Source organism: Pristis pectinata, chromosome 29 (assembly GCF_009764475.1).
Source record: "Pristis pectinata isolate sPriPec2 chromosome 29, sPriPec2.1.pri, whole genome shotgun sequence".
Taxonomy (NCBI): Eukaryota; Metazoa; Chordata; class Chondrichthyes; order Rhinopristiformes; family Pristidae; genus Pristis; species Pristis pectinata.
The window spans coordinates 2,593,215-2,620,147 of NC_067433.1; the positions used below are offsets into that span (position 1 = coordinate 2,593,215).

At 50.1% G+C, this 26,933-nt stretch overlaps 1 protein-coding gene across 1 annotated transcript; it reads left to right on the top strand.

The window, feature by feature from the left end:
- The first annotated feature begins 181 nt into the window (after positions 1 to 181).
- On the top strand, positions 182 to 26,930 carry kansl3 (KAT8 regulatory NSL complex subunit 3). The gene is made up of 22 exons (XM_052041243.1): positions 182 to 520; positions 1,849 to 2,019; positions 3,050 to 3,140; positions 3,585 to 3,770; positions 4,418 to 4,549; positions 5,030 to 5,146; positions 6,652 to 6,753; positions 7,080 to 7,151; positions 8,707 to 8,781; positions 11,063 to 11,220; positions 12,271 to 12,334; positions 12,891 to 13,088; positions 15,343 to 15,544; positions 16,268 to 16,345; positions 18,223 to 18,414; positions 19,021 to 19,105; positions 21,228 to 21,391; positions 21,887 to 21,984; positions 22,590 to 22,770; positions 23,324 to 23,469; positions 24,795 to 24,954; positions 26,192 to 26,930. The coding sequence occupies exons 1-22, from the start codon at positions 306 to 308 to the stop codon at positions 26,620 to 26,622; spliced, it is 3,318 nt and encodes a 1,105-aa protein (XP_051897203.1). The 5' UTR covers positions 182 to 305; the 3' UTR covers positions 26,623 to 26,930.
- The last annotated feature ends 3 nt before the right edge of the window (positions 26,931 to 26,933 follow it).

Here is a 26,933-nt window from a genome sequence, read left to right on the forward strand (position 1 = left end):
AGGCCATTGGCGGCGCTGCCGGCGGAGTCCGGCCGCTGGGTGACGGGGCGGAGTCCGGCCGCTGGGGGTGGGGCCGGCGCTGTCGGCGGAGTCCGGCCGCTGGGTGACGGGGCGGAGTCCGGCCGCTGGGGGTGGGGCCGGCGCTGTCGGCGGAGTCCGGCCGCTGGGTGACGGGGCGGAGTCCGGCCGCTGGGGGAGGGGCCGGCGCTGTCGGCGGAGTCCGGGCGGCGGGGGCAGCGCTGCGGCCGCGGCGTTGATTTGCTCCGAGGCCCGATCCGCAGCGGCTCCGGCCCGGCGCGGCCCCGATGTGTTGCCGCGGCAGTGAGCGGGACCTGCAGAGCTCGGCCCGCCGGATGGGCGCCTCCCTCCTGCTGCAGCTGTCGGCCCACGAGCGGGAGCTGGACCTGGTTTTCCTGGACCACAGCTACGCCAAACCCTGGAGCGCGCACCCCGAGGCCGGCGGCTCCCGGCCCGCCCGCCTGCTCTTCGTCACCCCGCGCCGGCACCAGGACCACGGCAGGTGGGGCCCAGGGGCACCCCCGACCTTTGCCCGCTCCCCTCATACCCTCCAACCCCTGACCTTCTCCCGCCCTCCACCGCCCCGACCCTCGACCCCGTCCACTCCCCTCCCACCCCCCCCGACCCCCCACCTCCCTCGACCTCCGACCTTTGCCCGCTCCCCTCCCACCCCCGACCTTCTCCCACCCCCCCCGACCTTTGCCCGCTCCCCTCACCGCCTCCCACCCTCCAACCCCTGACCTTCTCCCGCCCTCCACCCCCCCGACCCTCGACCCCGTCCACTCCCCTCCCACCCCCTCGACCCCCCCACCTCCCCTCCCACCCCCTCGACCCCCCCCACCTCCCTCGACCCCCGACCTTCTCCCACCCCCCCGACCTTTGCCCGCTCCCCTCACCGCCTCCCACCCTCCAACCCCCGACCTTCTCCCGCCCTCCACCGCCCCCCCCGACCTTTGCCTGCCCTCCTCTCCTCCACCCACCCCCTCTCCCACTCTCCCCACTCCCACCCCCACCCTCCAACCCCTCCACCCCCCACACCCCCACCCCCCGCCCTCCACCCCCCACCTGCCCTCCACCCCTCCCAACCCCAGCCCCCCACCCCCCTGCCTCTCACCCACCCTCCAACTGCAATCCTGCATCTCACCTACACCCCCACCCCTCACACCTCCACACCCCCCCCCCCAACTCCTGCCTCTCGCCCACCACCCCTCCCTCCATGGTCGTTTGTGGAAGACTAAGGTGGGAAATGTACTGACTCGGAGATTTTTGAATGTCAGGAATGCTCCACCCTGAGTGGTCATTAGTGCCGGCGCCCAAATCAATGGATTTGTTGTTGTAGCTGAGGGGTGTGGGGATACAGCTGGAAAGTGTGCAGAGTACGGGATCTGGTATTGAACAGTGGTGTAGGGGACTGTACAACTCCACGTCCTGCTTTCTGTTTTGTTTTTAGATAGTAGGGTCCTGAGCATTTTACTGTTGTTTTCTGTAAGTTAACTTGGCGTGTTCCTGATTCAGTGTTCCTGGGATGTTCAGCATGCTCTGCTCCTTCCCTCTGTATAAGCTGATCATTCCGTGTGTCTGGTATTGTTGAGCACAGATGCATCCTGGAGGGAGATGTGAGAGAGAAAGGAGTAAAAGAATGGGTTAGGAAGGTGAGATGAGGAAGCTCGTGTGTACATTTACCCATGCAGGCTCCTTGGGCTGCAAGTTAGACGGGAAGTGGTCCTGTCTCCACTTAAGTGGTGGCCTTTGGCATTTCCAACATTTTCTGCTTTGTATCGAAGCTCCATTTGATATTGGAATACACCCCAGGGTTCTTGCGTTTTTCAGTGACTGCGAGGTGTCTGTCGATGTTGAGACGGTGGTTCCGACACCAACCCCTCTTTATGATAACCAGAAGGCTCGGAGTGTGATGAATGAATGTGAACGGCATGTTATCTTTGCGAGGTCGGACACGGATGCCCCTTTACCACCTGATGACTGGGAGGACCACATCAACAGGTGAGAACCCTCCGTGGCAGTAGTCTCTGGGCATGGTGTTGGCAGATTGTCTTCCTACTACTGAAGACTTCATAGATTCACTTCAATCTTAAGTGATTTGATACAGTCCAGAACTGTGCGTGTTTGTTGATGAGGCCCAGTAATAGATTGTGAGATGTCACAGCACAAGTAGTTCATCCAGTCTATGCCAATACAGGCACTGTATAAAATAAGTCAGAAGTTAATGGAATACCCAAGGGCTGGAGTACAAGGAAAGGCAGGCGATGGTTACAGGTGTAAGGAGACAGTCCACCGTTGGTCCAGGGAAGATAGGTTAGCTTGGAGGGGACACAGTGCAAATTCACCGGAATGTACCAGAGCTGAAAGTGTTTCTCATTTTCCCAATTCTGATGAAATACCACTGATCTGAAACTTTAGTTCTGTAATTCTCTTCACAGATGCTACTTTACCTCCTGAGCATTTATGTCATTTTGTTTTTATTTCAGGTTTCGAGCAGCAGTGATTTTTTTTGATATAAATTGTGAAACTGGGTTGCACAGGTTAGGTTATAGAAGGTTAAAGTAACGATGCAGTTGGTGTGTTTAGGTAATTAAAGGGTATGAAAAGAAAAACGGTTTCATTTCGTGTGTGGAGTCCAGAGTAAAGGTTTCTTAAAATTAGAGCCGGGCACTGATTCACCCAAAGGATTGGATATCTGGAAGTCAGAAAGTTATTGAACTAGCCAATCAGCTAAGACTTGAGAGTCTAATATTGATGGATTTTTTAGGTTACAGTTGTAAGAATTACAGAAGTTGGAGCTGAAGCTACACATCAGCCATGATGAAACAAATAGCAGAACAGACCAGAGGGGCTGAATGGCCTCCTTGTGTTTCTTCCTGTGTTCCGCTGCCCTCTTTGGTATCTGGTGTGAGAATCTGTCTCTGTGTCCTCACCTGTCTTTCCATGTGTCCATCCTTCCTGTGACACCAAGTACTTCTTCACTGTTCACTGGTTTCTCCACGTGATGCACAGGTTCTTTCTCTCCTCTCAGGCTGGGGTGGACTGCTGCTCAGAACAAGCTGTTCAACAAAATAGTGAAGGCGTTGTACTCAGACCGGCTGGCGAGACTGGCAAATGAGGGGGTGAGTGATGCACGGTGCGAGCCCTGGCAAACGTGTGTTTTCATTCACAAACTAACGGATGGCACAAGTTGACCATAGTTGGAAAACTAGATAGCTGGAACCGAGCCCGGGGTGTGGGTGGCCAACTGTCCGCTCCGTCTGCTGTTCATGATGACTGCTGGGGAGGGTGGAGGAGCTGTAAGGGCCAAGGGCATGTTAGGAGATTCATGCAAGGTTTCTCTCAATGGGCTGGGTTTGAGGAGACAGAGATGCTGGTTGACCGTTGGTAGAAATTGAATCCTGTTGTCAAGTAACCAGGGTGGCTCCCACCAGACTCTCAGATGAAGAGCAGACAGACACCGTCTTCCATCCATTGTTTGGGAGGTACTGCCTTAGGGAATAAGTGCGGAAAATTATTGTTCCCGTAGTTTTGTGATTTATTGTAAAGCAAAAGCTCTTTCTCAGGCCAGCAACGAGCCGGTGCTGAGAAGGATCACGGTGGACAAGTGTGCTCGGCGAATCCGCCAGGCCCTCGCCAGCCTGAACTGGGACACCAAGTTAACACAGTGGCTGCACACCACGCTTGTGGAAACCCTGAGCCTTCCCATGTTGGCTGCCTACTTGGATGTTCTTCAGACTCTGAAATGCAAGGTATGGATTTTTGGCTTCCTATAGCACCTTTCACTCCTTGAGCTGACCTGAAGCACACTTCAGTATTGCAAAGACTGTAAATTAGTCGTCATTTTACACACAGCAAGATCCCCGGGGGCCACCATAGTTAGTGATCCCAGCTGGAATTCCCACTGCAGTACTGAGGGAATGCTGCTTGTTGAATGTCTTGTCCTTGGATGAGGTATTAAACTGGGCCCTTTGCTCCTCCCTGTACGTTGGTCACACTGATTCATATTATTTCACACAATCGCCACGGTTACGGGAGATAGTCAGTCACTGAGCCTGATCTGTTCTAGGCTTTGTTTTACCCTGGGGCTTGTGGTCCTACCCACAGACTGCCTCTTATTGAACTACAGAGTTAGCAAGTATGTCCCAAACACCTTCACTAACCTTTCGCCATTAATCTAACTGTTCTCATGTTGCCCGGTCCACACTTTGTTCACCTGGACCACGTCTCGTGCCTAGAGGCCATCCACTCTCCAAAGACCCCGTTCCGTCCACGATATACTTCTCCTATCCTCGCCCGCCTCACGGCTCCTCTGTGGTGTTGCTTCAGTTAATTGCATGCTTCCTGCCACTACCTGCTCCCTTCACCCTTTGCCCCCTCTTTGGATGTTTTAATGCAGCTCCCAACGCTGATTGATAAAATGATCATCTCTTCCACTGCAAAGTCCGGGGCTGCTGGAGCCGAAGCCTTGCCCTTGCTGTTGAAACGGCCGTGGGACCCTGCAGTCGGAGTTCTGTCCCACAACAAACCCGTGAGTTATTTACAGAGTTCGGGACAGCTGCTTGTCGGGAATGTTACCCATCGGAGCAAACTGAGGGAAGTTGGAATGTTGTGCTGATATGTTCTGTAAAAAGTAAAAAGAGGGGCTCTGATTATTTGGATTTGAATGTCATTCTTGGGGTGTGGGCAGTACCGGTGAGGTTGGGGTTTATTGGCCACTGCTAGCTGCACGAGATGGTAGCGAGGCACCACCTGGAATCGCTGTCACTGGATGGGGTGAACGTGACAGGCTTGCAGTAAGGGTGTGGAACAGGCAGTAGGACCCAGGGCGGCGGGGAGAGGGCTGGGGGAAAGTGTGAAGGTCAGGGTGTGGGATGGGGGTGTAAGAGCTGACTGTTGAGAATTCAGGATTGGAAGTGTGGTGTGGTGACGGTCTCCCTGTCATGTCCCATGGCTGTGACCGGGACTGAAGACCACTAGAATGTTTTAATGCTTGTGCTTCCTTTGTCAGAGCAAGATCCCAGGATCTCCGCTGCTTCTCATTGCTCCCAGTGGTCCTACAAACAACATGGCATCTGCGTCACGCAGAAACCGTTTCTGGTTGTCCCAGCTGTCCTGTTTGGGAAAGGTCAGTGGTGCCCGGTGTGTGTCAGTGGTGAGGCATGTAGGATTGGGTGAGCTGTGTTGTGAATTGGATCGTAGGGTTGGGCTGTGTGGTGTTGGCATGGATTCTTTTCCCAGAAAAGTTGTCATCTGCATGAACTCCATGACAGTTTGTAATACTTTCACCGAAACAGGCTCTTCCGCCCAACCTGTCGATATGATGATGATGTTATATCTTTGTTGGTCGCACGTACATTGAAACACACAGTGAAATGCATCTTTTGCGTGGAGTGTTCTGAGGGCAGCCCGCAAGCATCGCCACGCTTCCGGCGCCAACATAGCACGCCCACAACTTCCTAACGCGTACGTCTTTGGAATGTGGGAGGAAACCCACGCAGACACTGGGAGAACGTACAAACTCCTTACAGACAGCGGCGAGACCAAGATGTCTATCTGAGCTAGTCCCATTTGCCTGCATTTGGCCCATGTCCCTCTGAACCTTTCCTATCTATGTACCTGTCTAAGTGTCTTTCAAACGTTGTCATTGTACCTGCCTCTCCCACTTCCTCTGGCAGCTCGTTCCACACACCCACCGCCCTCTGTGTGGAAAAAGTTTCCCCTTGGGTCCCTTCTGAATCTTTCCCGTCTCGCCTGAAATCTGCGTCCTCTAGATTTAGACTTCCCTACCCCGCAAAAAAGGATTGTAACCACCCACCCCCTTCGTGATTTTGTGTACGTCTATAAGGTCACCCCTTGGCCGCCTACGCTCCAGGTAAAACAGTCCAGTCTCTCCTTGTAACTCACGCCCTCCAGTCCCAGTAACATCCTGGTGAATCTTTTATGCCCCCTCTCCACCTTGCTGACATCTTCCTACAGCTGGGTGACCAGAACTTCACGCAGTGCTCCATGTGTGGTCTCACTAACTTCTTGTACAGTTGCAACGTGACGTCCCAACTCCAGTGCTCAATGCCCTGACTTGAAGGCAAACGTGCCAAACACCACCTTTGACACCCTGTCTACCTCTGTTACCACCTTCAGGGAACTATGTACCTGTACCCCTAGGTCTCTCTGAAGCAACAACAGAAAATTGGGGTGTGTAGAATGCAGTTTCCTCACCCCTCACCCATGTGAAGTTGGAAGCGGGAGTTAGAGGTTTGAACTCCCCACCTTTTCCCATTGGGAAGGGGAAAGCAAGAGCTCTGGTCTCTGGTAAAGGGAGGGAGTCGGCGGAGGAGGGTTCGGGTTGGGGTAGACGTTGGGAAGAGGGGGCACTGGGTGTGTGTAGGAAGGGATTTGCCAGTGGGTGGTGGAGTGAGGGAAAGGGCGGGAAGGGGTTTGGCTGCACTGGGAAAGTGAGCTGAGTGTGCATGAATGGTATAGTGTGGAGGCAATCACCAGCTGGTTGAGGGAATGAAGTTCCAGTGGTTCTCGATGTTGTGAGTAGGTGTTTGTTTGTGTGAAAGGGTGGTGGGGGGATGGTTACCACTGGGTCTTCTGGCACAGGCTTCATTGCTGGTTCTTGTTCAACAGGTCATCCCAGTCACCATGCACATTGTAAATGGTGGTTCAGGAGTGAGTGTGTCGCAGTGCCTGGAGCACATGATCGGGGCCGTTCGAGCAAAGATCCTGGAGGTTGGTGATGTGATGTTCTGAAGTCAATGACAAAAGAAGCCCCTTGAATCTGTCAGATTATCCTGCTGTCTGCCATCTTGTCTTTCAAATCTAGCCTGGGATTCTTGCTCCCATCTCCCTCGGGGGCACATGCTCTATATTCCCTCTTTCTTGTCCTCAGTCTCCCTCCCACTCTCCTGTTTTATTTACTGGGATAGTATCTGTGTCATAGCTTTGGAATTGTGGTATGTAGGGCATAAAGCAGTGATGAATCTTAGTTGGCTATCGCCAAGTTCACAGCACAGGGTACAAGTTATAACCCGTATCTCTCTCTCTCTCTCTTTCAGCTACAGACTCACTTTCCAAGCAGACCAATTGTACTGATGGGTTGGAATGTCGCAGCTCTTGTTGCTTGCCACGTAAGGTGTCGTGAGTCCGGCCTGTCACATCTGGGTTCTCAGTTAGCTCATTGTAGCCTGTAGATGAGTTGTTCATCTCAGACCTCTGGTCACCTCACCCCCCCCCCCTCCACCGGGATGAAAGAGTGGCCCTTATGTTAGTTTACAAACATTGTTCACTGGGAGGAGCACTCCTTTATTTTGTAGCTGAGAAATCAGTGCTGGGCCACAAAAAGATACTGGGCAGGAAGCTAAGTTACAGAACATAGAACAGTATAGCACAAGAAGAGGCCCTTTGGCCCACAATGTCTGATGTCAAATTAAACTAAATCTCTTCTGCCTACACGTGATCCATATCCTTTCACCCCTGAATATTCCTGTGTTTATCTAAAAGCTTCTTAAATGCCACTATCATATCTGTTTCCACCACTGCCCCCGGCAGCCCGTTCTACACACCCACCACGCTGTGTCAAAAAATAACTTGCCCCGCACATCTCCTTTAAACTTTCCCCTCTCAACTTGAATGCATGTCCTCTAGTATTTGACATTTCTACCCAGGGAATTACACACAATACAAAGTGTGGCCTAACCAAAGTTTTATAGAGCTGCAACGTGACTTCCTGACTCTTGTACTCAATGTCCTGACCAATGAAGGCAAGCGTGCCATACGCCTTCTTTACCGCCCTATCGACTTGCATGGCCACTTTCACAGAGCTATGGCTACGTGAAAAACCGAAAAACCCCTCTACAGTCATGAGAAAACCAGGAACAAATGAGCCACAGAACAGCGGTAGGAATGAGCAGTATCCATGCCAGGGAGCTGGGAACTGAAGGTGTATCGATCAAATTGTGGTTGACTCTGCACATTCGTCCTTGAGTTTGGCTGTACATTGCATGCTTACTGGGTGTGACTTGTTACTTCAGTTATCAGATGCAGAGAAGTGGCCCTTCTGCTAGAGCTCAGCTGGTGTGTGCATGTAGTCCACAAGGGAGTCTAATCACTACCCCTACCTCCTGTTCCCCTGCACGTTTACTGACTGGCTTTTCCCCCTCTCCTTTCTTCCCACCAGTTCTGCTAATATTTCAGCAAAGTGCCCTTTCTCTGCTCATGCCTATGGCATTATAAAGAACAAGCAAGTAGGGGAAAATTATAGCCTGCTCACCGCTCAGTGTGTTGGTTCGATTTAAGTAGCGCCTTTTGCAACTTTAGCATCTTCCAAAGTGGTTTTCCACCAACTTGAAGTAGATTTTGATATGTTCTCACTACAAACAGGCGACTCCTACATTATGGCTGTTTGGGGCATAGAAATTCGCCCTTACAGAATTCACAAATCACTATTCAAGATTTAAAATATGGAATAAAATTCACTCTCACAGGATTTCTATGGGAGAAAAGTAAATGAATAAACACAATTTTTTTTAAACTCATATTTCTTGACGCATGCACAGATGACGAAGCTTTGCGTTACAAAAAATTGTGATACAGACAGTTTTCTAGGAACACCCTCACCGTAAGGCAAGGGTCACCTGTAATGAATAGAACACAGCCTAAGGTTATCTTGCTGCTTCTGTGCAGGTTTCTGTGATGGAGTTCGTATCAGCTGTCGTTTGCCTCGGGTTTCCTCTTCTCACTGTGGAGGGACCAAGAGGAGTAAGTGTCAAATCGATTTAATTTCTTAAAGAGTATTTTTGGGATAAGTATTGGTGCTTAAAAGTAGTACCTTATTTTTCAATTTAAGAAATATTTTCGGAATTAGATTCAGCTTTATTATCACTGACATATGTCGTGAAATGTGTTGTTTTGTGGCAGCCGTACAGTGCAAGACACAAATTACTATTACAAAAATAAATCAATAGTGCAAAAGAGGAATAACGAGGTAGTGTTCATGGTCCGTTCAGAAATCTGATGGCAGAGGGGAAGAAGCTGTTTCTGAAACGTTGAGTGTGGGTCGTCAGGGTCTTCCTGTACCTCCTCCCCGATGGTAGTAATGAGAAGAGGGCATGTCCCAGATGGTGAGGGTCCTTATTGATGGATGCCGCCTTCTTAAGGCACCACCTCTTGAGGATGCCCTCAATGGCGGGGAGGGCTGTGCCCATGATGGAGCTGGCTGAGTCTACAACCCTCTGCAGCCTCTTGCGATCCTGTGCATTGGAGCCTCCGTACCAGGCTGTGGTGCAACCAGTCAGAATGCTCTCCACCGTACATCTGTAGAAATTTGCAAGAGTCTTTGGTGATGTACCAAATCTCCTCAAACTCCTATCAAAGCAGAGCTGCTGGCGTGCCTTCTTCATGATTGCATCAATGTGTTGGGCCCAGGATAGATCCTCTGAGATGTTGACACCCAGGAACTTGAAGCTGCTCGCCCTTTCCACCAATGACCCCTCATCGAAGACTGGTGTGTGTTCTCCCGACTTCCCCTTCAACACAGGCGCACCTCAAGGATGTGTGCTTAGCCCATTGCTCTACTCTCTCTACACTCATGACTGTGTGGCTGGGCACAACTCAAACGCCATCTATAAATTTGCCGATGACACCACTGTTGTTGGCAGAATCTCTCACGGCGAAGAGGAGGCGTACAGGAGTGAGATATTCTCGGGCACAGAACAGGCTAGATACAAAGTAAAGCTCCCCTACGCTGTCACATAGTCCCAGGGAAAGGATAGTCTGGACTGGGTATAGATATAGAGTAAAGCTCCCCTACGCTGTCACATAGTCCCAGGGAAAGGATAGTCTGGACTGGGTATAGATATAGAGTAAAGCTCCCCTACGCTGTCACATAGTCCCAGGGAAAGGATAGTCTGGATTGGATATGGAGTAAAGCTTTCTTAGTATGTCTCTCTTGGGATGGAAAGTTTTAAGCAAAGATCTGAAACGATAAAAGACACCACAGGCTAGATTGGTGAGTTAGACTCGAACAGGCACTATGTTGAAGATTGGGTGAGGCTAGACGAGCTGTACTCACCACAGCACTAGAGTGTAGGAGAAATCCTGTGCATGAACATTTGCTGAGGTTCTTGACCTGGTCACTTGCAATGTGCAGGCTGTTCTGTCCCCAGTCACCCTGTACTCAGGCCAGTTTTTCTTTTCTACCAGGCTGTATCTATAACACAAAATGAAAATCAAGAAAAGTACCGCAAAAGGTGGAAATCTGAAACGAGAAACAGAAAATGCTGGAAACACTCAGTAGGTCCGGCAGCATCTGGAGAAGGAGATGTAGAGTTAACTTTCTGGGTCAAAGAACCATTGACCTGAAACATTAACTGTTTCTCTTCCCACAGATGCCGCTCGACTTGCTGAATGTTTCCAGCATTTTCTGTTTTTGTTGTGTTTGTATCAGCTTCAGTGTGTAAATACCTAAAGGGAGTGTTATCAGGTATGTTTGTGATTTGGTGTCACGGTCTCGGAAAATGACTGGAAGCTCGATCTTAAGGAGCATCTTGCAAGAGAGAGTGCAGCTAATGAAGGTGATTCCGGAGTTTGTTGCCTTGGCATCTGGAATGATGACCAGCTCCCTTTAAGGAGGGGTGTTCAATGGAGGTTTGGCAGCACAGTGGCAGAGCAGGTAGTGCTGCGGCCTCACAGCTCCAGAGACGTAGCTTCAGTCCTGAACTCGGGTGCTGTCTGTGTGGAGTTTGCACGTTCTCCCTGTGATCGTGTGGGTTTCCGCCAGATGCTCTAGGTTCCTCCCTGTGGGGGTCGGTAGGTTAATTGGTCACTGTAAGTTGCCCCTAGTGTGTGGGTGAGGGGTAGAATCTGAGGGGAGTTGGTGGGAATGTGGGGTAGGACTTGTTTAAGTGGGTGGTTCGTGGTAGACGCGGCCTCAATGGGCCGAAGGGCCTCTTCCCATGCTGTATCTCTCTCTGACCTTGAGTATGAGCAGCAGGCTGCAGGCGATTGCAGTGCTGTTAATTCCTTTGGACTTTGTCTTCAGGATGTTGATGACCCGCTGCTGGATATGAAGACCCCCGTGCTGTTTGTGATCGGGCAGAACTCAGTCCAGTGCAGCACAGATGCAATTGAGGACTTCAGGGAGAAGCTTCGAGTTGAAAACAGTCTGGTGATCGTTGGAGGTGCTGATGATAATCTCAGGTAACCACACAGCTGGGATAGCATCCTTGTGACTGAGGTTAGAAGGTCGTGGGTTCAATCCCCACTCCAGAATCTTGAGCCCACAATCCAGGCTGCAGTTTCATTGGTGCCAACAGGTGAGATTTGGGCCCTGTCTGTTCCCAAAGGTCAATGTACAAGATCATTGTTGGTTACTTCAGAGAGTCACAGAATCATTTCGATAGTGGTGGAGGCCATTTGACTCATCGAGTATGCTAGCTTCAGTTGAACAATCCTGTACATTCCATTTCCCAGAGCCCTGCAAATCTTTCATTCACATCGAATGTAATTTTAAGTCCTAATTCTCTATCATCTATAGAGGCAAAACTTGCATTGGTTTTTGTGGGATCTTCCACTCTAACTTTCCCACATTCTAATAATGACCACCCTTCAAAAGTCCTGTGGAGAGAAATGAAGCAGATTGCACCTGGAACCTTCAGCGTTTAGAGGAATGAGAGATGACATCACTGAATTGTACAAAAGTCCTTTGGGGGGTAGGCAGGGTAGATCCAGGGATGGTGGTTCTGCCAGCTTGGTGGTGCAAAAGCATGGTCACCCATGCAGGGCACAGAGGGGAAGAAATTCTTCACCCAGGGATGGTGAGTCCTTGGAATTCCCCACCCAAGAGGACTGTCAAGGCTCAGTCACTAACTAGGCAGTGAAATTTTTGATTTTAAGGGAAGTGGCATACATGGGGTTAGTACATGACCAGTGGTGCCGAGATAACCGCCGTGATCTTATTGAATGGTGGAGATAGATGGCCCACTTTTATTTATTTGCTGTCCTATGTTATCTCATGACAAGGCTTAACATTGTGTCACAGTGCCGGAGAGCTAGTGCTTCACACAGGCAGTGGTACTGAGCCACACAGCTGCAAATGCCCAGACTCTGGCCCTGCCTTCTTGAACCTGGGTGAAGAGCAGCACGGCCAGAGGTCTGAGAGCGAAAGAATGTGTCAGGTAGCTGCTAAAGGGGAGGGGAGAGGGTTTGGTTGGTTTGGGTCACACCTAAGACGGAGTTTCTCCACTGCAGGATCAGCAAGGCGAAGAAGAAGATGGAGGGGCTGACGCAGAGCATGGTGGACAGGTGTATCCAGGTGAGCAGACTCTTGTCCACTCTGACACATGCTCTCAGGTGTGGGATCACTTTTGTCCACCAAACAATCACACTTTTTATGCCCTGACTCATTCTTTGTGCTCTGTCAGGCACCCACCTTATTCTGCATTGCCTTGCACCTTATTGTCTGCCTGCACTGCACTTTCTCTGTAGCTGTAACACTTTATTCTGCATTCTGTTATTGCTGTTCCCTTGTGCTACGTCAGTGTACTGATGTGATGAAATGATCTGTAGTTCTTTTAAAGGCAGTCGTTTTAAGAAAGAAGTTCCAGGCATGCAAAACAAAGTTTCTCACTGTACCTTGGTACATGTGACAACAATAAACCAATTTACCAATGTACAAGTTATGCCGCAAAGCTCTGCTATTCTTTCCCTCTGAACTCTTCAAAATTTCCCCACCCTCCTCCCCCCAACCCCCTCCACACACTCCAGGGACTCCCTTTCCTTTCATCCACTCCCAGGGGTGCTGCTGTAAGACAGGATGTAGGCAGGAGTGGCTGACAGCCCAGAGCTCATTGTAGATCTTTCGACCTCAGGATGAAATTGGTGATTTCCTCACTGGTGTCCTGACCAAGACTGAGACGCAAGGAGGGATTGAAGCCAAGGAGGTTGATGTGGAGAAGAGAAAGCGATGTCGGGACGCACGGAGAGACTTGGCCTTTGAGCTTCCGGAACGAAACAGCCGACCCGCATCCCCTTTCAGCCGAGTGCCAGCCTCTCCCTCAGGTTCTGAGGTAAGTCACTTAGTGTTCACTGACTCTGCCTGTGCTCACTGACTTCAGCTCACAGTTTTGCCCCTCCCTATCACTGTTATCTCCCGTCCTATGTTCTGTAGAGAAGGTCGGTGGGTTCAAGTTGTGCTCCAGGAGTTGAGTTCAGTCTGGGCCAACACCCCAGTTCAGAACTAGTCACAAAGTAGTCTTGTGGATGAGAGATCTGATGTACGTGTCTTATGTAGATGTAAAAGATCCCTTGGCCACTAGTTTAAAGATGACCTACTGACTTTTCCATGTGGCCTTTGGTCAATATTGATCATCAACCAACACCCTTCAAAGCTGATTATCTGGCCATGATCACATTGCATTTTGTGGGAGTTTTCTGTAAATTCTTACAGAATAGTTGTCCCTGGTATGGCCAGCATTTATTGCAGCCTCAAACTGGCCTTGAGAAGAGCCATTACATGAACCACTGTAGTTCATTTGAAGGCAATGGTTTTAAGAAGGAAGTTCCAGGATTTAGACAATATGACAAAGAAGAAATGTTGATATGTTACTGGATCGGTGGGAGAGGGGCAGGGGGTGTGACTTGCAGGTGGTGTCGTACCCACCTTGCTGCCCTTGTTCTTCTAGGTAATTGGAGGTTGTGGGTTTCAGAGCCTCTGAAAACCAACCGTTGGGGAATTGATGTTGTGCGTTGTTAGCAGAGGGAGTAAATGTTTAGGGTGGCGATTGGGTTGCCAACCAAGCGGCTGCTTTATCCTTGATGATATTCAATGTGAGTGTTGTAGAAGGCAAGTGAAAAGTTCTCCATCACACGTGTGAGCTACACCTGACAGAATGTAATGCGTCACAAGTGTCACGCGTTACAGGACACTCAGCCTTCAACCTGTTATTGTAGCCGCAGTATATACATGGCTGATCCATCTGGTCAGTGATGGCTGAGCCTCCTACAACAGGTGATGTGATGCAATTGAATATCAAGCGTATGTACTTAGCTTCCCTCTTGTTGGACAGGGTTGTTGTTGGGTATTTGTGTGACACCGGTGTTGCCATGTGTCAGCTCCTGTGAGTATTGTTGCTGCTTCTTTATCTGAAGAGTTGTGAGTTGATTCACATGTTGTTCATTAGGAAACGTTACTACCACTGACACTGGGAAGGCCATTGATGAGGTAGCTGAAGATGTTGAGCCTGGGGCACTACCTTGAGATGATTAGTCACCCCCCCACCCCCACACTCCAAGATGACTAATCTTCAACCATCACGCCCATCTTCCTCCTGCCCATTCAGTTTTGCCTTGATTCACATTAACTTTATTTTTTACTGATGTTTCTTGTTTCCTCACTGGGACAAATGTCTCCCTGCTACCAAAGGGGGAGGTTATTCTCACCTCGCCTCTGGATTCCCCTCTTTGGGCCGTGATTGGACCATGGGTGTAATGAGCACTGTGGCCTCGTGGTCCTAGTGAAATACAAACAGGTTGTTTTTGACAAGTGAGTGATGCTTGAACCCTTCGGAAGTTGTCCTCCATAAATTGGTAACATTAGTGAGAAAACTGATCATTAGTCCTGTTGGATTTACTGTGTGTTCTGGGGATAGCAGAGACCAGGGTAATAGTTCACAGTGTCAGGAAGATTCCAGTGTTGTAACCGTGCTGGAACAGCTTGCCCAGATCTGGAGCAATCCTAAAGCAGCCCAGTGTGGTCTGGTCTCATCACCTTTGTTATATCTGGTGGCCCCAGCTGTTACTTAATATTGTTGGAGCAAATCAAACTGGCTGAAGTTGAATGTTGCGATGGTGGGAAGCTTGGGAGAAAGCTGGGATGGATCGTCCATTTTGACTGAAGATTGTTGAAACCACGAATTGCCCGTTGTGCTTCTGTGATCTCTGGGCTCTCTCTAGGTTAAGAAGAGCCTCAGAATGCTGAGACATCTCAGCTTTCTCCCAGGGACCTCACTGGCACAACTTCAGCCAACTTGATTCACTCCAAATGTATGAAGTGACAGCTGACCCCACTAGATACAACAAGGGCCATGGGACCGGACCACACTGGGGACTGTGGTGCTTTATGACTTGTGCTGTAGAATCAGCCAGCTGTTCCAGGCTGGTTACAACACAGGCATCTACTTGACAATGTGAAGGCAGTTGCAATGCCTTCCCATTACGCTGCCCCTGGACAACTGACCTACGTGATGTGAGGGAGAGCAAGAGCAGTGAAACTGAAAGTTAGAGGACCCTGTGTTTTTTAAACCCATCTTCCACCTCTCGCAGGGCACATCGAGTGTGTCGAGCAGTCCTACCTCCAGCCCGAAGACAAAGAGCTCGTCCTTGTCCCCTGCCCAGAAGGCCAGCCTGATCACAGCCACTGCCACTGCTGCCAGCCAATCACCCAGCCTCTCTGCCCAGTTCTCCCACATCCTTAAACAGCACATGCAGAAGACGGGGACAGTGTTGACCCAGAAACAAGCTCAAGGTAACTTACTCCAGATTCTTTCCCAGATTAGGGCAGCAATTGATCACTAAGCTGTTGGGCATTACTACAGGCTGAAACTCTCTGCTCCGACATCCTGTGGTCCGGCAGTCTGACCACGGTCTGACTGAAGTTTTATACAGCTGCAGTACAACTTCCTTACTCTTGTACTCAACACCGCTCCCAATGAAGGTGAGCGTGCCGTACACCTTAACCACCTTACCCACTCGCGCAGCCGCTGTCGTTGAACTATGGACCTGGATCCCATGATCCCTCTGTACCTCAATGCTATTAAGGGGTCTATCATTAACTGTATACTTCACTCTCGGTTGTATTACTGTATTCTCATTTGACCTCCCAAAGTGTAACACCTCACACTTGCCCAAGTTAAGCTGCATCTGCCACTTTTCTGCCTGTGTCTGTAATACCCATTGGTTTAGTTTAATTTGGCGTGATGGTCAGCATGGACATGGTGAGCCGAAGGGTCTGTTCCCGTGCTGTACTGTTCCACGTCCATGTTCTAAGTTAACTTTGGGCTCCAGGGCAGTTGTCGTCTTGGGCTGCAGCCTGGGTAATTCTGCTGTGCGATGACCAGAAGCTCTCCTGGGGATTACTCCAGGCATTCAGTCACTGCTTGCAAATGCTAAGTTCAGTTTTGGAGGAGTGAATCAGTGTCTACGTCCTGCACGCCTTGTGATTTGCTGAGTTTTCTGTGATTGATTTCAGCTCAGTTTGCTGCTTTCCTGAAGCAGAACATGTTGGTGAAGAAGAATTCAAGTCCGGCCAACTCATCCTGTGTCTTTGGTACGTGTGTGTGTGTCCTTACGTTCTCTCGTCCACTGTTGCTGTCTGGAACACTTGTGCTCTCGAGCTCGCTGATCTGTGCACTTTCTCGCCTGTCTGCCCACTCTGCCCTCCTGTCCTGGCCCCATAAGCTGTGTTCCCTGCCCAGTGCCGGGGAAGCAGCATCTCCTCAAGCTGAAGGAGAATTTCATTCAGTTTGAAAGTGAGAAACTTGGTTCTGAAATTACAAAGGTGTTGGTAAAGCGCTCTTGGAAGATAGATTAAAAGGTAAAGTGGTAGCTAAGTATTGGTAGATATTTAAGGAGATATTTTTAAAATTTGCAACAAAGATGCATTTCATTGAGAGGTAAAATCTCTGAGAAGTGGCTAACTAAGGAAGTTAACCATGATATTAAACTGAAGTAAAAGGGGATATTGACTAGTGACTGGGCAACAGTGTGGCATATTGTGTATAAAAATTGGGAAAATGCAAGGTTATCAACTTCAGAGGGAAAAACAGTAATGTTGAGCATTTTCAAATGGTGAGAAATTCGGAGAAGTTGATGTTCAAAGGAGTCTGGCTGTCCTCGGACACGGCACTGAAAGCTACCTGGCAGGCGCAGCAGGCAAGAGGATTTGAGTGCATGAGTAAGAACATCTTACGATGATTACGTAGAGGCTGATGAGACTGCAGCTGGAGTGCTGTGGACATTGTTGGTCGCCTTTCCTGAGGAAGGACATATTTGCTACTCGGGAATGCAGTGGAAATTCTCAGATCAGTATGCTTGTCAGTTTGTCATGTACGGAGAGATTGTGTAGCGTAGGCTCCATTCTTCCATGAGAGGTAAAAATTTTTAGGTTCAACAGGGAATATGTGGGGAGGATGCTTCTCCCTGCCAAGGAGTCTGGAACGAGGGGGTCTTGGGGGTTTGGCCTGAAATGAGAAATCTCTTTGCTCTGAGGGGTAGTGAATCTTTGGGATTCTCTAGCCCGGAGAGCTGTGGAGGATCAGTTATTAATTGTGTGCAAAGCTGATGGTTGGATTCTGGCAATCACTGAAATGAAGAGGTTTGGGAAAAGGGCAGGGACATTGTGTTGAGGCAGAGGATCACAATCTGGTTCAATGGCAGAGCAGTGTGAGGGGTGGAAGGGGTACACCTGCTCCTTGCTCTTGTGTCTTGATGGGTGAATTTTTGAAGGATGTGGAGCAAAGTTAGGGAAGATAGGGGTTGCCCTTTCAGAAGGGCTGAATGGGCTCATTCCTGTGTTGGTAGCAGTCTCTTTCTGATTTTGGTTCAGTGAAGTGCTGTGGGTCTTTGAGGGTCCCGTTGTATTGCACAGACAGTGAGGTACTTGTGATGCAGGAAGAGTGGCGGTCATCTTGCACACATAGATTAACTTGCAGTGCCGTTAACTGAGGGGTAAACGTTGGCCAGGCCGCGGGGAGAAGTCCTACTCCACTTCCAGTGGTGCAGTAAAGCTCTTTTACATTCACCCACGAGAAGAGTGGGGTTGGAAGTGCTCGTCAGGCAGCTTTGTGCACGAGTGGCCTCCACAACAGTCGGGGCAGCAGGTGAGCATCTATGTGAAAGCCGTGTTTCTGATGGTGCAGCACTGGACCTCGTGCTGAAGGTGACCTCCTGACGTAGAGGTGAGTGTGGTGATCCTCTGAGCCATGACCCCATCAAGCGATGAACGGGACAAGGCACTAAACCCACCACTTGCAGAGCACTCTCCGTGAGAATGTACGAATTAGAAGCAGAACCAGGCCATCCAGCCCCTCATGTCTGTGTCACCGTCCATTGGTATCATTGCTGACCTTTTACCTGGGCACCGCTTTCCTGCATTAACCCCATCTCCCCAATTCCTCTAACGTCTAAAAATCTATCGATCTGCAGTTCCGGTGTCCTCGGACCAACAGGACCTGGCGGAGAAGGAGGACGTGAAGAGGCAGCTGAGGAGGCGGCAGCCGTCCAGCCCAACTCCAGTGGTCTCCAAACCTGCAAAACGAGCCAAGATCAAGGTCACCATTCTCTCCCACGGAGACGCGACTGCTGCCACAGCCGTGCCCTACACGGGAGCCAAGGAGGGTGAGCACTGGGCCTTAGGTGCAGGGGAAGTGGCCAGTGTCCCACTGAAAGGGGGAGAGGTGGGAGGGGGTATGTTGGGTGGAACGGGTAGAGAGGATGATGCTGAAGAGGGGGTTTGGGTAGGGGAGACTGAAGAGGAAGTGCAGTGTCACATCACATTGTAGCATTTATATATTTTATTAGAGAGGCCACAGTTTGTGTGGGCTGCTGCTTTTCTTGCTTCTGGTCCTGTTGCTGCCTTCAGTGGGAAGTCGGTTTTGTGTCCATGGTACGGGCTTCATTGCGAGCAGTCTCCCAAACAGCTGGCACGTCTGCAGCAGAGGACCTTGGTGCACTCTGGTGCTGAGCAGACCCTGCTGCAGTTCAGACCAACTTCCTCCCAGGCCTGGACCAAGGCACCAGAACGTATCTGGGATCACCGCCTGATCCCCTCCGAGTTCTGCCTGCGTTGGGTCGGGGGGTCTCCAGCTGCAGTCTGCGGCGGTTGAGTCGGTTTTGGTGAACGGAGCAAGCGTTTGTAACCTTGATAAGGTGAACTGGTTTCTGCTCAGGTGGCGTGTTAGCCGACAACCGTCTGTTCTGACCTTGGGTTTATTCTTCTGGCAGCCGGTGTCCCAAAACCCTTGACGTTATCCGTCAGTCAGCCGGGATCTGGCACCAAGGAGCTGACCGGATTACTCACCAATCAAAGGTGAGTGCAGCCTGGACACAAGCTGGAATCTTACTGACCTTACTGACAGTGAAGAGTCACACAGGCACGGTGTAGTACTTCTCCTCGGAAACTGGGTCTGAGCAGACGTGCTGCTGTGCGCGGGAGGTGGATCAGAGGTGGCCTTCAGCCAGAGCAGCAAGTAATGTGTTGATGAGAAGGGCTAACTGAGGTCTTCGGGTAGCTCATTTGCAAGGTTGGCTTGTAATGCAGCATCGGTTGCAAGGGTGGGAAGGTTTGTTGGAAGGTTCAGGCCATACATCTGTCATAGGGAAAATATGGAATGTGATTGTTAAAGAATTTATAGCAGGGCACTCAGACAAATCCACGGTACTTGGGCAAAAACAAGATGGTTGTATGAATGGACAATCACGTTTGATCAGTTTTATTGGATGTACAATTTTCAGGCAGCGTTTGATAAGGTGCAGTGTCAGGGATTGTGGAACATAAAAGGCTGTGCTGCGGGAGGTACGTGTTGGTTGGGACAGAAGGTTGCCTGGCTCACGGGAAGCAGTGGGAATGAGTGGGTTGTCTTGTGGTTGGCAAAATATAACAAGTGGTGTGCCATGAGGATTGGTGCCAAGGTCTTCTGACAACTTATAAATGACTTGGATGAAGTCGTCAAAGGCTTAGTTGCTAAATTTACTGATGACATAGAGGGGAAAGTAATTTGTGAAGAGAACACAAGGAGACTACAAAGGGATATCGATAGGTTAATTGGGTAACTGATGATCTGGCAGATGGAGTATAATGGGGAAAATCTGGAATTGTCCATTTTAGCAGGAAACATTTACAAAAAGAGCATTTTATCTAAATGGTGAGAGATTGCAGAGAGATCGGTGTCCCGGTGCCTGATTCACAGAAACCTAGTACATGGGTAGAGCGCGTAATTAGGAAAGCTAACAATATTGTTGTTCATTCCTTGGGGAAGTGAATACAAAAGTAGGGAGGTTAATCTTCAGTTCTACAAGGTATTGGTGAGACAGGATCTGGAGCAGTCCTGGTCTCCTTACTGAAGGAAAGATGTAAATGCATTGGAAGCAGTTCAGGGAAGATTTGGGACTGATGCCTGGAACGGGTGTTCCTCTTATGTGGAAAGGTGGACAGGCTCAGCAGGTACCCTCTGTAATTTACAATTATGATAGGGAGCTGGTTTAAAGCACACGAGATCCTGATGGGTCTGGACTGGATGGATGTGGAGAAGATGTTTGCTCTTGTCAGAGAACCAAGAACCAGGGGTCACTGTTTAAAAAGCAAGGTGTCACCCGTTTAAGATTGAAATGAGGCATTTTCTCAATAAGGATCATGAACTGTCTTCCTCAAAGGTCAGCGGAAACTATCTTTGAATGTTTTGAAGGCAGAGTTAGATTCATTCTCGTGATGGTGGGCAGGAAGGTGGAGCCGAGGTAGGATTTGAGTTGGCTCAGGGGATCGGTGACCTATACCTGCTCTGCATTCATTTATTTGAATGCATGTTCACACAAAGGCAAGAGGTGGGGGAGGAGCTTGGGTCCTTGGAGTGTATGTCCGCACATCTCTGGAGATGGGACAGGTTAACACGATGATTAAGGAGGTGTAACGGATACACCGGTGCCTCGCTCAGTGCTCGGGATATTTCCCCAGAAATGACCAGTCATGGAATCAGTGCTAAAGTAGTCACTACAGCACAATACGTGGAGTGATGCCGGGGGAGCGCCACGCCGCGGGGTGGGCAGTGCCGAGGGAGCGCCGCGGGGTGGGCAGTGCCGAGGGAGCGCCGCGCTGTCAGAGATGCCGTCTTTCGGATGAGACGTTAACCTGTGGTCCATTTGCTCCCACTGGTGTATGTAGATCCCGTACCGTTGTCAGTAGAAGGGATGGGAGTCCTCACCCATGTCCTAGTGTCAACACTTATCACTGAAACATGGTCTGGTTGTTATCACACGAACTTTGTGGCAACTTGCGCGAGTTTGGCTGTCAGTGGCCTCAATGATTTTCTCCCCAGCTGAAACTTCTCTGATTGCGTACGAGGCTGTGTCGAGCCCTGAAGCTCTGCTACAGGAATGCGAGTCTGTCTTTTCGAGTGAAAATACTCATCTTCTCGTTCTGTCTCCCTGGTGCCTAGATCGGCCTCTGTGGACTCGTTCAACAGTTGCCCCAGTACACTCACCTCGACTGCCCTGCCCATTAACACAACAGCCAGCGCCTTCCACAGTATTCAGGCCCGAATGTCTGCCGCCCCAGGCTCCGCCGGTCCACCACAGCCTCACCTGGGACCTGCCACACCAGGTACTTAGTCTGACTGATCATTCCCTTCCCTTCAAGTAACCACCAGGAAATTCTTTCAGTGGCACAGGACTCGATGACCAAAGAACGGGTAAAGGAGATCGGCAGGACTGAGGGCAGATGTTGGTTGTTGCAGTCTGGACCAGTGCTGTCTGATAGACTGGTGGAAGCAGTTGTTGGGGAATTTCCAGATCATTGGATAAGCACCTAAAGGAATTGAGGGATATAGGGAAGAGGGATCAACTGGGGAGGAGAGGATCAGCAACCGTGTCATTCAATGATGCAGCATATTTCAGGGACTGAATGATGGGTACATGGATAGGAAAGGTTTAGAGGGATCTGGGCCAAACGCAGGCCTGGGCACCTTGGTCAGTATGGACTGGTTGGGCTGAAGGGCCTGTTTCCGTGCTGTATGACTCTATAATGATGATTTTTTCTTGTTTGTACTTTTTGATTAGTAGCTGGAACCTGGTTGCTAACTCTGGGTTTTCTGTTCAGGGACGCCATCTGCAAGCAGCCTCCTCCAGGGGCTGAGCTTCAGTCTGCAGGACATGGGGACGAAGGCCACCAGTTTGAGTTCTGCCAGTTCAAGTCAGGTACAGGATGGGCTGCCTAAATTAGTTAATTTAATTTGTTGCTTAACAAAGATTTAATTTGGTACAAAGAAGGGTAGGGAGCACATTTTGAGACTCCTTCAAACACCCATGTGAACCTACTAACCCGTACGTCTTTGGAATGTGTGGGACGAAACCAGAGCACCTGGAGGAAACCCACGCGGAGAACGTACAAGCTCCTTGCAGACAGCGGCGGGAATTGAACCCCGATCGCTGGCGCTGTAATAGCATCACGCTAACCGCTACACTACCGTGCCGCCTATCTGGAGCGTCAGTGATGAAGATCGATGCTGGGATTAGTCACAGCTCCTTTAGTGTTGAAGTGTGTGACTCCCAGGGTGGAGGGTGCCGTGGGTGGATCTTGTACCCTCCCCATCCAGAATGTTCTGGAGGCCGTGGGGCATGGGAGCCAGTGATGGGGAGCTGACAATGGCAGTGATGCTGAGTGGGTGCTGGGATGGGGTACAGGAGGGTCTCACTGGGGAGGGGTGTGAGTGGGTTGGCCGGCTGGGGTCGGAGTTCTGTGAAGCTAACCCCCTGTGACGTGTCTCTGGCCCTCCATGGTTCCGTCCCCATGTCGTTCACAGGCCCAAAGTGTGAAGAACTCGACCTCCGCCCTGGGAGCCGTCACTGCCACGAATCCCATTGTCCGCACGGTCAGTGCCTCACCGGCTTCGGCAGCCCTGAGCGGCAAACCCACCGCCATCCAACACCTGCTGAGCAATGGAGGACTGGCCAAACTGACCAGCGGCTCAACCACACCGACAGGTACTGCTCAACGCCCCGACGGTTGCCCCAAGAGCGTGAATGTTCACAGCCAAACACTTTAGCCTTGTCTCAGTGCAGTTGCAGGAAAGTAGCTGCCATTCTGTGCACAGCAAGATTCCATAACTTGATTATAATGGTGACCAGTTCATTTGTTTGTAATAATGTTGGCTGAGGATGAAATTGACTGTAAAACACCAGAAGGAAGTTCCCTGCTCTGTAACCAGCCCCAGGGCAGGATTTACTCTACCCGAGAGGATCTCTGTGACCTCAGTTTACCACCTCATCCAAAGGAGACTGCACACATTCTGAGCCCTGTCTCTGACGGTGTGACCCTCCCTCAGTACCGACCCCCCCCTCAGTACCGCCCCTCCCACAGTGCGACCCCCCCCCCCACGGTGCGACCCTCCCTCAGTACTGCCCCTCCCACAGTGACACTCCCTCAGTACCGCCCTGATCAGTGGTGCTGATAGCCCCCAGGAAGCCAGTGCGTGATCAGCTCCTACACAGGGTTCTCTGGCCATACATTGACTGTGTTTGTCCTTCTGTTGTGCAGGGGTTAAGCCTCCGACCACCATCACTGTGACCCTGAGGACCCAGGCTGGCCGCGTGTCTGCCCTAGGACAGCCCTGCACCGCAGGCAGCCTCAGCCTTGAGGGGGTGGAGCAGGAGGTCAGGGGGCCCGAGGCCCAGGTGCAGCAGGTTAGTGAACTCATCTTTTGCAAAGGTGGGTAGGAAACGTTCTTCTGACAGAACGAAGTGGGAGATGGAGCACTGAACCACACCAGGCAACGATACCAAGACTGGGCTCTCGGCATCTGCCTCTGAGTAAGCAAGGCTGTTTCAGGCAGAGCAGAAGGTTGAAAGATGGGCCGGTACAGGTGTAGTTTAATAAAAATCTATGGAGATGTTGGCCTTTCAACAAAAGGGAGGATGTTCTAACACTGCTACCCAATGCTTTCATCGATTTCCACCCGGAGGAACTGGACGTGGCAGAATTGCTGCCAGGCCTTCTGACACTGCAGAATCCTCCGGCAAATCTCTACAGCGCGCTCCCAGTCCGGACAATTAGCCACAGCCGTTCTCACAGAGTCGTACCTTCCAACACACCGGCCCTCTCCACAGTCCCACCAGGGGTGACGGTACGGTGGTTACCCAGTGGGAGGGAGTGGTCTTGAGTCCTTGACCGACTGTAGATCACATAGACCATATTCAAGAAAAGAAACCTCATCCTATCACCCACCATTCCCCCAACCCCAGCTGAGGAACCACTGTAGCTCCATGTTCAATGATACATGGGCAGAACACTAAATGTAGTCTAGGTGGGAAAAATTGGTAAATTGGTTTATTATTGTCACGTGTACCGAGGTACAGTGAAAAACTTTGTTTTGCATGCCATCCATACAGATCATTTCATCACATCATAAACACTGAGGTAGTACAAGGGAAAACAATAACAGAATGCAAAATAGTGTTACAGTTACAGAGAAAGTGCAGTGCAGGCAGACAATAAGGCGCAAAGCTATAATGAGGTAGACTGTGAGGTCAAGAGTCCATCTTATCGTACTAGGGAACCCATTCTTATAACAGAGGGATAGAAGCTGTCCTCGAGCCTGGGGGTCCGTGCTTTCAGGCTTTTGTATCTTCTGCCTGATGGGAGGGGGAAGAAGAGAGAATGTCCGGGGTGGGTGGGGTCATGCCAAATTTCTTTAGCCTCCTGAGAAAGTCGAGGCCCTGGTGAGCTTTCTTGGCCGTGGTGTCTTTGTGGTTGAACCAGGGCAGACTATTTGTGATGTTCACTCCTAGGAATTTGAAGCTCTCAACCCTTTCGACCACAGTGCCGTTGATGTGTTTATCACCAAGAGTGGCTCAGTAGCACCATTTTGAGGCTGTGTTATTCTAACATTCACTTGAAGGAATTTACAGGGGTTGTGATTCAGGTGGCTGGTCTTGCAGTGCAATCTGCTTCTACATTCTGATGCTGAATCGACAGCACTAACTCTGATCCTCTCACTATCTCTCTACAGTGCTCTGACACTCTGCTCCCGGTCCCAAGATCCCAAGGTATCAGCACTGTCGACCAGACCAAAGTAATCACGGCACGAGACGTAAGCAAAGGTCAAACCCCTGTGGAGTCATTTTCTGTGGAAAAGAGTTCAAATCCCCAGAGTTTGTGCTCAACTGTAGGTAAGTCTTCCATCAGTGTAGGCAGTAGGCACACACTGGCTCTGACCTCAGTCTGTTCCACAGTAACTGTTGAAGTTATGCTGTTAGTACAAGCTCCGGTACATCCTAGTGTTGGATGAAAGATCCACGAGTCTTAACGATTTTGAAGCACAAGGTAGTCACCACAGCTCAGAGATTGAATTGTCTGAATGGTTTGAGCGATCTGGGCCTTTTGCCTGGAATACTGAGAATGGACAAATTCCACAGAGTCTGAGGGGTGAGGGTGCAGGGTTGTGAGAAGTGTCTAGAACTAGACCCCATAACTGTCAGGGAGTGACCAGTAGGCAATTGAGGACATTTCCCAGAGAGCAGTGAAAATGTGTAACTTGCTAGTTTGGAGTGGGCGAGAGGGAGTGAGGTAACAGCTGTGGAATTTAACATCAAAACACTTTTTTTTAGCAGCAATGGTATCAAAACTGCCACTTGTTCACTATTTTAATCCGAGGAGGAAATTTGCATCTTTACCAAGTCAGTCCTTTGTGACTCCAGACCCACAATGTGGTTGACATTTAGCAGTCCTCTGCCTGTAGTTAAGCAAGCCAGCTGTACCTTAACTGCTGTGTTAAAACAGGAAAAGAATGAGAGGATGGGCCACCTGGTATCAAGCTAGGACCTGAATATGGGCATAGCAGTCAGTGCAGAGGGTCCTGCTCACAGTCATTGGGGCATTGGTGCCCAAATTGGGAAAGCTGTTCCAAGACGAGTGAAGCATCAATCTACTTAGAGAATCAGACCTCAACAATGGTCAGACTCTTCCATAACAATCCTTTGATATGTCCAAGGATTGTTTTGTAAGGGTGCTACCAATAGCAGGCTACTCTGACACAACCAAGGTCAAGGACAGCAGGCACATGGAAAAACCTGCAGATAGTTTGTGTTCCCAATGAACACACCATCCCAAGTTGGAAATATTGATTGTTCTATTGTAGTTACTGTGTCTACATCCTGGAACTCCCTCTGCAACAGTAGTCAGAAGGATGGCAGGGGTTCAAAGTGCTCTCACCACCACCTCAATCAGTAATGGGTAAATAAATCAGTAACACCACCTGCAAAATAAAAAAAACCCTCAGCTGTTTTTGTCTGGTAAGCCAAAGTATATTGTATGAGGGCATCTTGCAATGTGGGTACCTGTATTGAGGAGCTGCACTGTCCAATGTTTAGAACACTGGTCAATGTTTGCTAATTTTTGTTTTTCTAGTTACTACAAGTCCAACAAAGACTCTTTACGTGATGTCTGATGCTAAGATGTCTGCCCTCACCAAATCTATTATCACTCCTCTCGAAGTGTCAACGCAGAGGTCTCTGGGGACTCCTCCTTTGAACACAGTTGGCCCAATGCTGAGCCCTTCCATTGCCAGCTCCACCTGCAGTGTGATGCTTTCCAAAGTAGGGCCTGTCCTCCGGAGCTCTTCCAACACCGCGAACCTCACATCGGGCAAGAGTGAAGTGAAACCTGCCTCAGGAGGGGAACGATTCAGCCTTGCAAAGAGCCTGGGCCCGGGGGCTGGAAGTACAGAGACCTTGGGTAAAGTGCCCTCGGTGATGGACCAAGGAAGCACCATTATCCACACCACAGAAACACCTAGCCTTGTGGGTTCCCTGGCAACCAGTGCACAGCAGTTACCATGACCTCCTTACCCAAAGGCCAGAACTTCTGTTGGACGATGAGAAATGTACAGAGCCATTGCTTTGCTTATTCCTTATTTTTGTAATATTTTATTGGGTATGTTGGATCCTGTAGTAGATGCTTGTTTTGTTGACTCCAGCTCTCACTTGATCAGCCTGCAGGGATAGTAGCATCCAGTTCACGCTGAAAGGGAGTGGTGCAAGCAATCCCAGTTGGAATTGGGAGGCAGGAGTGCACCAAACCCCTACAGCACTGCGGTTTCTACTGTCTCTGTGAGAATAACGTGAAATAAAGAAAGACCAGAAGACAAGGC

Bases quoted from the DNA above. Each gene is read 5' to 3' on its own strand.
- kansl3 (XM_052041243.1), top strand. From the start codon at position 306: ATGTGTTGCCGCGGCAGTGAGCGGGACCTGCAGAGCTCGGCCCGCCGG. The intron at 16,346-18,222 runs GTACGTGTGTGT...ATCGATCTGCAG, and splicing joins CAACTCATCCTGTGTCTTTG to TTCCGGTGTCCTCGGACCAA. The intron at 18,415-19,020 runs GTGAGCACTGGG...TTCTTCTGGCAG, and splicing joins CTACACGGGAGCCAAGGAGG to CCGGTGTCCCAAAACCCTTG.